Source organism: Schistocerca americana, chromosome 4, assembly GCF_021461395.2.
Source record: "Schistocerca americana isolate TAMUIC-IGC-003095 chromosome 4, iqSchAmer2.1, whole genome shotgun sequence".
Classification (NCBI taxonomy): Eukaryota; Metazoa; Arthropoda; class Insecta; order Orthoptera; family Acrididae; genus Schistocerca; species Schistocerca americana.
The window spans coordinates 666,379,390-666,393,769 of NC_060122.1; the positions used below are offsets into that span (position 1 = coordinate 666,379,390).

At 39.1% G+C, this 14,380-nt stretch overlaps 1 protein-coding gene across 1 annotated transcript in view; it reads right to left on the reverse strand.

Annotated features, from left to right (window-relative positions):
- Positions 1 to 12,675: 12,675 nt before the first annotated feature.
- LOC124613863 (solute carrier family 25 member 44) overlaps positions 12,676 to 14,380 on the reverse strand; it is a 136,258-nt gene continuing 134,553 nt past the window's right edge. The window contains exon 6 of the mRNA XM_047142589.1: positions 12,676 to 13,112. Coding sequence (XP_046998545.1) covers positions 12,921 to 13,112 — 192 coding nt within the window. The 3' untranslated portion in view covers positions 12,676 to 12,920. The remainder of the gene's footprint in view (positions 13,113 to 14,380) is intronic.

Consider the following 14,380-nt stretch of genomic DNA (forward strand, 5'->3'; position numbering starts at 1 on the left):
AATTAGTTTAACACTCAATATGCATATGCAGTGGTTTTAAGACAAACTTCTTTTATGATTTTTTAAGCAAAATAATAATGCATTCACTGTTAGAAATGAGTAAATATTGCACTGTTGTCAATTTTAGGTATCTCTTACAAGTTGCATGTTTATAATGAAAATTAACATGATAATTAATTGAAACCCTCAGCTGCCAAGACGTGTGGTTGATATACCTTGATGGGGACAGCTGAAAATGTGTGCCCCGACCGGGACTCGAACCCGGGATCTCGTGCTTACATGGCAGAGGCTCTATCCATCTGAACCACCAAGGACACAGACGACATTCGTCTGTGCAAAAGTGCACAGGTTGCCCGAACTCTTACGGGAATCGTCACATTAGTGTGCATAAGTAATGAGTGGATGGGCAAATATCTATTAGGAGCATTATGTATGTAGATTGTGGACAGTTGGGAACGTGGGTATCGCGGGAAGCGTGCAAGTGATAAGTCCCTGCAGTCACACTATTTGTCTGTGTCCTCGATGGCTCAGATGGATAGAGCGTCTGCCATGTAAGCAGGAGATCCCAGGTTCGAGTCCCGGTCGCGGCACACATTTTCAGCTGTCCCCATCAAGGTATATCAACAACATCTGTCGGTAGCTGAGGGTTTCAATTAATTATCATTTATTCTAGAAAAGCTGCACGGTCATCAATGGTATCTGTTCTTTTGAGAACAGTTACTGTCTTCATATATGAAAATTAACATGTTGTAAATTATAAAATTGTGCACCATGCCATCACAGCATACTTGTCACAGTACATACATTTAGTTAAATCAAAAAATATGACTAGCGTTCACTTTGTTTAACCCATCCAGTACCTCAAAGAGAAAAGAGAATATAGCATTTTCAGTTGTTAAATGACTTCTAAGGCTGACCTGTACATGTGATAGCAAATCGTGTGATACAAAATGATCAATTATCCTTACAAACACAGCCTTTTCAATAACTTTAGCAAACACTGATGGCATAGAAATAGGTCTAAAACTACCTACATTATCCCTTTCTATAAAGCGGCTTTACTACTGAGTACTTTAATCATTCAGAAAACTAACCATACCTAAAGGAAAAATTACAAATATGGCTAAATACAGGGCTAACATGTGCAGCACAGTACTTCAGTATTCTGCTAGGTACTCTTATCATATCCAAGAGAGTCCTTAGTCTTCAGTGATTTAATAATTGACTCAGTCTTCAGTGATTTAATAATTGACTCAGTCTTCAGTGATTTAATAATTGACTCAGTCTTCAGTGATTTAATAATTGACTCAGTCTTCAGTGATTTAATAATTGACTCAGTCTTCAGTGCTTTAATAATTGACTCAGTCTTCAGTGATTTAATAATTGACTCAGTCTTCAGTGATTTAATAATTGACTCAGTCTTCAGTGATTTAATAGTTGACTCAGTCTTCAGTGATTTAATAATTGACTCACTCTCCTACTTGTCTGTATCACAGAGAAGTATTTCAGACATCAATCTCAGAAGGGCATTTGCCAATAGAGTTATAAGATTCCCTGCAAAAACTAAATTTTTATTTAATTGTTACTCCGATATACCAGTAATTTCAGAGTCAACATCTATAAGCAGTTCACTAACTTTATCTCTAATACCTCTTATATTTTGATGAAATATGCTAATTCCTTCCCTACTAGCAAACATGACACCCTCTGAAGGTGAGCCCTTAGTTAGAGGAACTTCCTTTAAGCAGGTATACCTATCAGTCGACCTCAATCTATAAAAATTTCAACTCTAACACCAACTACTACAGGAATTTTTCCATGCGTGTTCCCACCACCACCCACTACACTGTCACCTACAAGCTTTGCCGGCCTCCCCTTCCCCTTCCCTTGAGGTGCAGGCATGCCTAGTGAAACCCGACCTACTGATAGACTCAACTGGCACCACTGAAATGTGGCTCATGCCCTCTGCCATCAGTGCCTTCTCCAGCTTCATGTTAATGCACCTAACAGCCGCATTAAGATGAGGCCGATCACGACACTGAAACAGTTGCACAAAATGCACACTAGTGCCACCAGTTTGAGCAGCTATCTTTACCAGGTCACCACCTACATCATATTCCCTGCCCATATCAAGACTGTTCCCTGCTCCACTCACTATCACTACCTCATCTTACTTCGTAAAATTCCTACTAAGTCCCCTATGCTGTAAGTCATCTGAACCAACCCTGCACTAGGCTTCACAATGCTGGTGACCTGGTACTCACTCCCCAACACTTCCTGCAACTGCTGGCCAACATCTCTACTGTGCAAACTACCTAACAGCAGAACCTTCTTCTTTCTGTTAGACTTCACAACTGGCTTGGCCTCCTAACTGCTGAGGGCTGCTCAACACTGACAGTTGATCAAATCTATAGCAGATACACAAAGTATAACTGTCTGAATACCACCTCCTCCTAGCTGCCTTCTTGCCAGCTGCCAGTTCCCATTCCCCAGCACCCTTCACCCTCCTCAACCTATCTAGTTCCTCGTTTGCATGTTGTGACTGCACCTGAAGGGCACAGATCTTACGCTCCTGCTCCCCTATCAATTTATTTCGACTACAGATTCTGCATTCCCAGGAGAGGATCTTGCTAGAATGCCCACCGACTTCCCCACTGCATCCCCCCTCCTCACCCAATGAAAATACTTTGAAAAATCGCTCACCATAACCCACTACTCACAAATCTACGACAGAGCCCACACTTCTTACTCATGGTAAAATTTTACAGTTACTGAAAAAAAAAAAAACTATACGTCTACGTTACCTAATTTCAGTTACACCAGTAGAACTATTTATAGAACTAACAATAGCAGTCTTGAAATTCTCTCTCTACTTAAAAGCAACTACTTTTATTAATACTACTAAACCACAACTAATACCAACAAAACTTCACAAAATTACTAGCTAAAACCAAAATTCAAGTGGCCACTGGAACACTCAATGAAGTTAAAACACTAAATGAAAATTTTACTGAAATATTTCACTAGAAACAATTAGAAACGTCAGTTGAAAACTAAAGCACAAAATTTACTAAATGACTTCAACGCACGCAAAACTCAAACACAATGAGAAAATGTTTCCAAAAGTTTATTAAATCGTTATTTCGTCACAAACAGCACAAAACACCACTGAAAGCTACTAAATTTAATATCTGTATAACAGTGCACAAATAACTTTGTCATTACTTAGCTTTATAACCGCTACAACTGCAACTGCCCCATCTGCCTTGGTATCTTGTCTCTAATTCCTTGAGATCTTGGTGGAATCTCTCCCAATGTTCTTCACTGTAGTCCCCAAGATTCTCAGGAAAGTAGTCCAAGTGAGAATGTAGTACGATGACCGTGAATGCACTCAGCATTTGGTTTACCAAGATTTTGTATTCTGGGTCCTTCGTATTACCTAGAAATTTTGTAACAGCATCTCGGAATGATTGCCAATGCTAACAACTCTTTTGAATTCATTTTATTTTCAAAGGTATCACCACCAAGCAGCTAGCAGCTTCGTGATATCTGTGCCTGTAAATATACCATCTTTCACTTCCGCATTGCTCAAACCTCGGACCAGAGGCAATGCCCTTCCTTGTCCAATGCCTTGACGAATTGTTTGGTGAGCCTTAGTCAACTTAGTATGGAGAGGTGGCAAGAGAACATCAGATGCTGCAATAAGATTCACTTTCTCAATTTTGTTTTTTTTAAACCAAAATTCCACTGTCTCCCAGATCATTCCTTCTTAATTCAACGCAGTGCCATTACCCAACTGTCCCACTCGCAGATGAAACAGTGATATATAACCTGGCTGTTGACTCAATATGAGTGAAATAACTTTGAAATAATCAAACAGTTGCCATTTATGTTCTTCATATTTCATCTTAGTCAACAGTAATTCCAAATTTTCATAAGACTCTCTGTGAATCACTGAGTAACCAACTTGAAGTGGGACACACAAATTTCCATTATGTATGAGGGCACTTCGAACTGAGTTTTGATGGATCAATAAAAAGTCTCCATTCGATAGGGTCATAATTAGGTAGTCTCATCTTAAGCATCACTAGCTGGATGTTGTTACATAATACTGGTTTATTTTCTTTTGAATAACATGGAGCGAAGTTTAGCTCTCGTTCTCTGTCCAAGTGTATGAAATCTCTGTGTTGAGCAAATTTTCTTCATTAAGCCTGGAGCACAGTATTTCTGCAGATTACTTTGAGAGCCCAGGGTCAGGAACTAGATCATTCAATTTTGCTTGAGTTAAAGATTCAGGAATGCGTGAAGCATCATCTTGTTCGTAGTCACTACCTACTTCACCACTGCAGATTTCTGATTTCAGATGTTGATGCAGGATACTTGTCTGATCACTTTGGGACAGGGCCATCTAGACCATTGAGCGTGGGCAAAACAACAGACAGAATGTTTAGGTATGTTATGTTGTGCCTGTTTCTTACATTACACCCTGTCAGATTTCAGGAGTACAAATAATTCTGTTCCATGGTTACTTTGTTCACGTCACATTATGGGCACCCCAAAAGTCAATGCTTTTGTTGTTCTGCCGATCTGGTGTTGAAATAGTACAAGAACAAAGCCTTTTGTAATGGTACTGTCATATAAAACATTGTCAGACTTCTTGCTGCGTCAATTCACGGTAAAACCTTGAGCTTTCGGTGATTTTCACCATTGTCATCATCAGGAGCAACTGACTGTCAAAATCACTGCTTTGGTGGCCTCATAGAGCCCACAGATGGGTTCTGATTGGTCAGTAGTTACATCATGCTGTCACAGGCGGTGTCAAAGTCTGCGCTGGTGGTGCCACCACTACCGCCGTAGTGTAAACATTGTGACAAACATCTGTGGCTCTTCTCTGCATCGAGCTCACTTCCATGCATTGCTAAGATTGTATCCGCTGTCACAGTTGAAGATTTTCTCACACATTCTTGTTTCTACAGCCTCTTTATAATTATAGAGTCCCAATATGTAGGAGCTTCGGACAAAATTTTGTTTCATCAAGCAGTGTTTTATGTTTGTTTGTGAGCTGCAAATTTACCCAGCTCACAATTTTTAATATGTGGTTGATGTTCTGCACAGCAGTCAGAAACAGTGCAGATGGACTGACCAAAGTTGTTTGGTACACGTCCTGCATACTTTATTTTGGTACCACGATTTGTCTTGGTTGCGAAGCTGTACGCCAAAATAAGCACAATATGCTTTCTTCAAAATGTAGTTATGTTCTGTACCTGCTTCATAGAAATAAACTGTCTCCACACATAACAGAAAATGTCAGTACTGTTCTTGCGCCCTTGATGTAACATTTTGAATTAATCACTGGAACTCACTACCCAAGGTCAAAAACTGTATCGAATTTTCTGTTCATATTTTAATTTTGACCATGTGAGGATCATGTTATTTCACATCAACTTCAGTTTTTTGGTGTTTATCATTGTTAAACATTTGTTATTCTTTGCCACTTTCTATGCTCTCATGTTCATGATGATTTTGCACTGAGTCTAATTCTGTTCTGGGAATCCATGACAGCCTGAATTTTTTATTTAAAAGTCACACTGTTGTAAATTTCTGCTTCCTGTATGTAGTTTTCTTCCAGGTCCCTTTCCCTTTGATCAAGTGCATTTTGGTTCTCTTGTTCAGAAGCAATTGCATCATCTAATGTGTCAGTCTGTCTGGTCTGAAGAACATGGCTCTTCTCCTGATGGGGACTGAGATTCTTTCTGTCTGGGTACAGAGTTCTTCGTTTACTCATCTTCTACATTGACCATCTCATGTTCTTCAAGGTCTTCTGAGACTCCTTCATTTAACAAATTCCATACACTGACCATAAATACCTGCTGCTAACAACAAATCTGTTATGTTTGTGAGTCCAAAGAAGTTGACTAAAGCAAATCAGAAAGGCAAAGACCTTCCACAAATAAATAAATAACAGAATGACTGACACCTTGCCATAACATGGATGGAAAAGATCGAAACAAACCACATTTACCCCATTTATAACCTTGTATAGCCACAGTCTGCAGATTTGTATTCACAATTACAATTGTAAGAGAAATACAATTAGTGGCACTCCTTGATGTTTGATCATATAAATTAAGACTGTCACAATTTTAAATTTTTTTTGCTATTATACTTTTAAATTAACTGTGTAACACATTTCAAGCATCCAGCATTGGGAAGACAAGTCCAAAAAGATAGGTGGTCAGTTAATCGCTGGCAGTTCAAATGTACAGTAAATAACAGTACGCCTCACGGAAATGGCAGAAAGAGATGGGTAGTATCACATTGTTCACTTAGTGTGGGTGCCTGGAGGTTTCACTCAACATGCTGAAGAGGTATTCCACCTACTGAAGGAACAAGCTGCAACCAACTGCAAATTACGGCGCTTGTCGGAACAAACAATGCTATTATATGGGCTCCGAAGTCTTACTAGGGTCATTCCAATGATAGGTAGAGAAAGTTGAGAAGACCAGCGACACTCATGGAATTTCAACAAAGTTCACAATTTGCTGCACTGTCTGAACTGATTATGACCCCCTGGTTCCAAGTTGAGATCATTAAAAATCTTACTGATCAGCTGCAAAGGCATTCACAACAAAGTGCTATAGTTTGAAGCCTCCCAAAAAGAAGTGGAGCTCACACAATACTAGGTAAAAAAAAAAAGCTAGCTAAAACCTAAAATTGATAGCTTTGTGAGTTTTGGGGTAATCTAACTATACAGAAAAGATAAGCTAGTCGAAAATAGAGGTGATGCATTTGTTGCAGTGGACAGATATTCAAATCTGCTGGTATAGAAACTGAAGCCGCATGAGCAATTGTTTGAATAAAAATTAGTATCAAGTGTGGGCATAAACTTATAATTGGATCTTTCTATTGACCAACGAACTCACTGTCACAAATAAAATGAGAACTTCCATGAAAACTAGCCACGCACAGTGCTTGTTTCAGCCCACCCAGCCCATATTTCGTGGGTCAGTCCACCTGGCTGGTGAGCTGAGCACAGACCGCCAGGCTGGAGCAAATGAGCTGATGGGCCAGCCTGTTGACTTGCTACTCTGCCGCGCCGTGCACCCTGCTCACGGCATTGTTGCACCCCCCTGCCGGTGCTGTGGCGTGTCCTACATCTGTCTGAACCATCTTAAGATATATGGGGAAAGAATGACTCATTCACATTTCAGGCTATGTGATTACTATTAAGAGTCAACTCATTACAATAACTATGGTTATCAGGGACTCTTCTCTATGAGAATGCAATGCCTTTAATTCTGCCAACATATGTTTTATTTGCACTGTTTGAAAAATTAAGACACATTAACACGAACATACCCACAGCAAAAGAATTCTCTAGTTGCTACTAGTGTGAAAAAACTTTCTTATAACATGTATAGTTACTGCAACAGACTGAAATTAAATAAAAGCTGGGATTACAAGGAAATATGGTGTTCTCCATGCTTTCACATTTTTTTCATCGTAGGTAGGCCTTGTAGTCAAAGCTATTTCTTTCATGATTTTCTCTCATAAAATGAATATATAAAATGCTGTAATCCAAGATGTCAGTTGATTAAATACACAACATTGAAAATCCAGTACTGGTATTCAGTACTGTAGTACGAACTAGAAATGTAGAACTATATTTTAATGTTCAGCTAGTCAGATTCTTCTTTCTCATGAAACTAAGGACATGTTTTAGCACAGATCATTAGACAAATAAATTTCTGTCTTGATCGCATATGTTATAAAACTCTCACCACTGGCTTGGGCTTATGGCAATCATCAGATAATTAAAACAGATACACATATCATCATTGAATAACATGTACACAACTTAATGAAAGTAGTAAAGACTGGTTTTAATCAGTGGAATGAATGCTCAGTCAAATAAAACAGTTTCAGTTGAAAGAACAGAAACAAGTTCCAAATGACAGAAAAACTAATAAAGACTGGTTTCACTCGAGAAGAAGGAATGAATAATTCAGTGAATATTAGAAACTATAATGGACAGCATTGATGGTTTCATTGACTTGCTCCAACATTCAAAAGAATAAAGGATTTAATTCAACCTATGAACCTACAAGTGAATGGGTCCATTGTTTTCCAACAACCGACAGAATTGATTTTCATTTGTTTATTCCCATTACTAAAAGAGTCACGTCGCTTATCACTCCACGTCAGTGGGTATGCTGTCTAAGAGTGTAGCACAGCAGAGTTATTAAGAAACAGGCTGCGCCTTGAGTAACCAAAAAGCACAGGCCTGTGGGCTGGGGGAAGTGGCTGGCTGCTGGGCCATGTCAGCTTGCTGGTTCTGGCCCGGCAGTCTGCACCCAGTTCATGGGCCATGTGGGCTGGCCCACGGCCTGTACAGGCCAGGCCACGAAACGTGGGCTGGTCGGGCTGAAACCAGCACCATGCAAACTCTAATAAAAAAACCCAGTTCATTAGTATATATCATCCTCAATCACAACATCAGCATTGTACAAGACATTTATCATCCAACGACCAACTGAGTGGGAGTAAGTGATGGGCATGACAGACATCCTGACAGGACATGCTGTGAAACAATATTTAATGCCTTCTCTGAAAAATACCTAGAACATATAATTCAGAAGTCCTATTGTGATGGTAATTTTTTAGATCTAATGGCAACAAAAAGACCAGGCCTCTTTTGACGATGTCCACACAAACTGGAACTGATGACCAAGAGGTGTCTGTAGCAGCAAATACTAACAAAGTGCAAAGGGCAACTACAACAAGCAGAAAAACTTACACATTCAATGCAGTAGATAAATAAGCAGAACCATCACATCAAGGCTGAATCTTAACTCCAGACACAATCAAGTAGACATACTGTGGTTGAAGTTTAGATGAACAGTGGACCAGCCACAGGGTGCATATGTACCTATAAGAACAGATTGTGATGGCAGGGTATCCTCCATGGGAAACAATCTCTGTAAAAAAAAATCTATACAAACAGTAACTACTGCACAATAGATAAGCATAGGGTTTTAGATCGATATGTGCTAAATAAAACACATTTGACCGTCAAAAGAGCAAAGTGTGAAGCCTTCAATGACTTCCTTAGCAGTATTTTATTGAAAGACTATCACAAACGCCAAAGAAATTCCCAGTCATCTCTAAAGGCTGTAAGCACATCAAAATTAGCGCCAGACACTCATTTATGGCACAGGAACTGAGTTTGAATGTAACAAAGCAAAAGCAGACGAGCTGAACTCCATTTTCAGATACTCTTTAAAAAACAAGATACAGGAGTATCGTCCCAATTTAATTCTTGCACCACTGTTAAAATGAGAGGAGTAGATACTATCACAGGTGTTGAGAAACAACTGAAACTGCTAAAATTTAACAATGCTCCAGGGCCCAAGTGGATCCTGTCAGATTCCACACCGATCTTCCGGCTGAGTTGGCTGCTCTTTTAACCATAATGCAACATAGATCCCTCGAACAAAAAACTGTTAAGTGGATGGAAGAAAGTCACGTTTACATCCAATTGTAAGAATTGCAATTCAATATTCTTGATATCTACTTGTTGGAATAGCTCAGAAGATTTTCTGAGCTCAAACATAGTGACGTCTCTTGAACATAATGACCTCTTCCATGCCAACCAGAGTGGATTTTGGAAACACCAGTAAGTGAAACACAACTCATGCTTTTTTCACTTGACATCCTGAAAGCCATAACATCAAGGCTGTCGTGTAGAAGTAGTATTTTTGACCTCTGAAAAGCATTTGACGCTACACCAATGTTTATTAGCGAAACTATACCATATGACATATCAAGTGGAAGTTATCACTGGATTGAGGATTTCTTGATAGGGAGCTTGCAGCATTTTATACCTGCTGGAGAATCATCAAAAAAATACAGAAATAACTTAAGGTGTGCAACATGTAAGTTTAATTGTTCATGTTGCATATTAAGAACCTGGCACACAACATTAACAGTAACCTGGAAGTTTTGCCATTGCTGCAGTTATCTGTAATGAAGTACTATCTGGAGAGAGAAAAAAGAAGCTGCACAAATCTCCAGTCACATCTTAATAAGATTTCAAAAGGATGTAAAGACTGGCAATTTGCTTTACAGGTTCAGAAATGGAAAATTATGCTCTTCACAAAATGAAAAAATAAAAAATAATAGATTGCAAAGACGATACAACAAAAAGACTTACACACTGAGCTTTCAGTCAAAGCTTTCTTCAGAAAAGACAAACACACACACACGGTTTTCTTTTCTGTTGAAGGCTTTGTCCAAAACCTCAATGTGTAAAGTCCTTTTGTTGTGTTGTGCCTGTCTGCAAATCAACATGTCATCTTCATAGTGAGTAGCAATCTATCCTTTTCATAGTAATGCTGACATTCCAACATGGACTTTCCACTGTTTAATTTTACAGTATCAGTAAGTTACAACAGCAGTCAGTTAACTCATTCAAATATCTGGATTTAACAATTTGTAGAGATACAAAATGGAATGATTACATAGGCTCAGTTGTAAGTAAAGCATGTGGTAGACTTCAGTTCATTGGCAGAATACTAGGGAAACGCAGTCAGTCAATAAAAGAGATTCGTTACGAAACATACATGCAACGTATCCTAGAACACTGCTTACGTGTATGAGATCCTAACCAAACAGAAGTAACATGGGATATAGAACATATACAAATGGGGGCAACAAGAATGGTCACAGGTTTGTTTGAACCACAGGATTTAAATTACCAATCACTCCACACACTGTGACAACATGAATCACGTTCACTTAAATATAATAAATAGTTACATATGTTGTGAGGGATATGTTTTACATTGCATTTGCATAATGAATGCACCCTCTGTAGCTGACAGATGTTATGTCAGACAATTGGTATGGTACAGAGCTTAGATCATAGAGAAGGCACTCAAAGGCAAGTGGATAAAACAAAGGAGCCCAAATTTTGCGTATAAATTAGTGCTCACCTACCCTAACAGTTCTTAAACTTTGCCTGACAGAGCTTGGCAGCAACTCAGTGAGAGAATACATTGCTGAAGGCATACAACCTCTAACTACAGTGGCATCTGCATTCTTTTCAATAACTTTAGTCCAGTAATTAGGCCAAAGTCCAGTGCGATGGTCCCCATTAAAATAGCTTACTTAAAATGTCAACTAAGGAGATTGCAAAAAAAGCTGTACAATTTGAGGAACACTCATTTAGTTATGGCAAATAAATGAGTCTACAATACTAGCTTCCTTCCGTTTCTCAACTCTCCCTCATCTTCCTTTGGCTAGACTCAAAATATTAGGAGACATGACAGCAGTTATGAACTTCAGCTGATGCCTGATAAATTCAGATGTGTAAGCTGAAAGTGGTGCCAACATGCAATAAAGATAATATTGTACATCTTATAGCTTTTCAGTGATGCAGTATCCAAGCTTACCAGAGGTCAATAAGAAGCAAGTAAGTCACACTATGAAGAATTTTCACTATGTTATGTGCCAAAAGCACATACCAGCAAGAACCATGATATCAAACGGCAGTAAAAACTTTAAATCTCCCCCATTTCATACATCTTCAGACCTTAAATGCCATTGCACTTGTCTTTTTAACACAGACAGATCCCTGGTGAACTAGCCAACTACTGGATTTCTGCACATCTCTGTAATGAGCACTGATTGACCACAAACATTTCAAAATATATACCAGTGTTTCTCGTCATTTTCAGTCTTGTTAATATATGCTGGTAATTTATTTGGTACAACCTTGGTAATTAAAGTGGTAAAGTACCCACTTTCTATATAGCTGAGGCACTGAGCAGTTGACAAGCGTATGAACAAGATTGAAAACTTGACTGAGCTGTAACATTTTCTCCTTGTCAGAGTACGCTCGCTCGCTCGCTGATGCCTGATAAATTCAGATGTGTAAGCTTTAACACCAATGGAAAATGTACGATAGGCAATAATGTCTCTATCATAATAAGACTCCAATCTTGGTAAGGGCTTATCACTCCCTCACACTATAGCAATTGTTAACCAGGAATTACCAGTCACAACCTCCATAGTAGTACAAGAGAAATTAACCTTGCATCCCACAAATGCCATAGGACCACTCAGGAGCTCTTCTTGAACAACCTCATTTGGTACAAAACTAAAGCTGTCAACAGTTTTATATACTGGCATTCTTGGCCTTCTGCTGTATCTTCTCTTCCTATAAGGCATGGCTGTGTGTATCGTGCGGCTGCCTCGAGTCGAATGAACATGCTGTTGCCTCACGAGCGAGGCAGGGCCCCCTGGAGCGGATGTGGCTACTGATAAGAGCACCCCAGCCAATCAGTGCGCAGCAGAAGGGCGTCGCCGCAACCGGAAGCGATCAATAACTGCGGAGCGCTCTCTGTTAAAACTTGAGCGCGATCCCCCGAGCTCTGGTGGCAGCGAGTGGAACTCGTTTCAAGGTCACCCGCCTAGTGCGGCGTTATGCAACAGCTCTCTCTCTCTCTCTCTCTCTCTCTCTCTCTCTCTCACACACACACACACACACACACACACACACACACACACAGAGTCCTCTCAACCACACTGTCCTTGCCCATATTACACAATAGGAGATTTCGTGGGTGTTTTGTATTGCTTATAATTTACAACGCAGATTTTTTTCTCAAAATAATTTAATTATACTGTTCTCTTTTACATACTTTTCAAACTCAACAAATGACTACAACTTAAGGGAACTGATGACATAGTCAATCTTTAACTAACAGTATACACACAGTTTAAAAATTGTGTGTGCCAACCCATTATGATGAATAATGAGTTGAAGCAAACATATAAAGTAATAATGAAATAACAGTCAATAAATTAAAACAAAAAGTGTTCAACAGTCATAAACTGAAACTAATTCCCACATTTATCTACCATCTAATATGTTTTTTGTATTCTTCATTAATGCTCATCCTCTTAATACTTTCGTATCCCAGGATGATGGCAAAACTAAAACAGGCAGACTGTACAAGACGTGCCGATAATCCTTTTGTAAATATTCTCAGTCGTTCTTCTGCCCATAATATACTGAAAGTTTGTTGAATAGAGTCTATTCTCTGGACCTGTAACAGAAAAGCAGTGAAAAACATTTATTCTGTGCGCACCAGTTTCTGATACCTTTATATAAAGGTTTTCATATATTTTTCTTTATATAAAGAAAACTGAACAAACTTGAACAAAGAGGGATACTGGAATACTAGATGAAGGTGACTTTAACCTACCTACTATAGATTGGCACATCTATGGATTCACTACAGGTGATACGAGCAGATAGTCTAGTGTTGTAAACCTGAAAACTTTTTCAAAAATTGTCTTGGGCAGTTAAAAACTGAGTGGAGATATTTTACACTTTGTACCTACAAACAGACCTGACATTATGAGTGTCAGTGTAGAGACAGGGATGAGTGCCCACAATGTCATCACAGCGACAACGGTTACTGAAGTTAATAAATCCATCAATAAGAGTGTCATGCAGATACGAAAGGTAAGCAGGTGTTAGCATCCTACTTACACAATGAATGAGCATCAATTAGTTTCAATGTGATGGACTTAGAGGAATTATGAGCAATCTATAAAAAGATTGATGCAAGAAGCATGCAATTTCCATTGTCGTACCTAAGTGAAAGATCTTGCAGAGTTGCTGCTGATGTTTGTTTTATGGGTGTTAGGCCGGGGTCCAAGGCATAATTCTGTGCCTAACATTTCATCTTCCAATACTGGTGGCATCATCAGAAGCTTTAACATTTCATAAAACAGTTAGTCTCAAACAAGCTCATCAACCCAAACTGTATATGTATTCACACAACAGTCGGTTCATAATGTCATCAGACCATTGCCTAAGATTGCAGAGTCTCATCAACATATGTTATGGAATTTTTGGTAGGGATGAGTTGATGCTGTTTGTTTTATTTAGCACTAGGGTCCACAACTTGTCTAGTTTCAGTCCTCCTCCTCTTCAGTTACAGTTGTTTTTGTGCTTTCGAATTTCTATGGCCTCTCTGTACATTCTAGCACATTAATGAAAATATCCTGCTAAAACCAGTGTCTCAGAAATGAATTTGGTGCTTCCCTGGTCACAATGCATCATCTGATATGAAGGTCACTCCAAAAGAAATGCACACTAGTTTTGTAAAAATACAGTTTTCATTCTGCATGTGTGAAAGTGTTACAGTGTGTAGATACATCCTTCCCACTTGTTTTTAAACTTAGTTCAACCTGTTCCCGTGAGTGGCGCCATCACAGCATGTCTTCAAGATGGCTGTTACACTTGACGTTCATCAGAAGCAACGTTCTGTCATAGAATTCCTGTGCTGTGAAAATGAGACAGCGG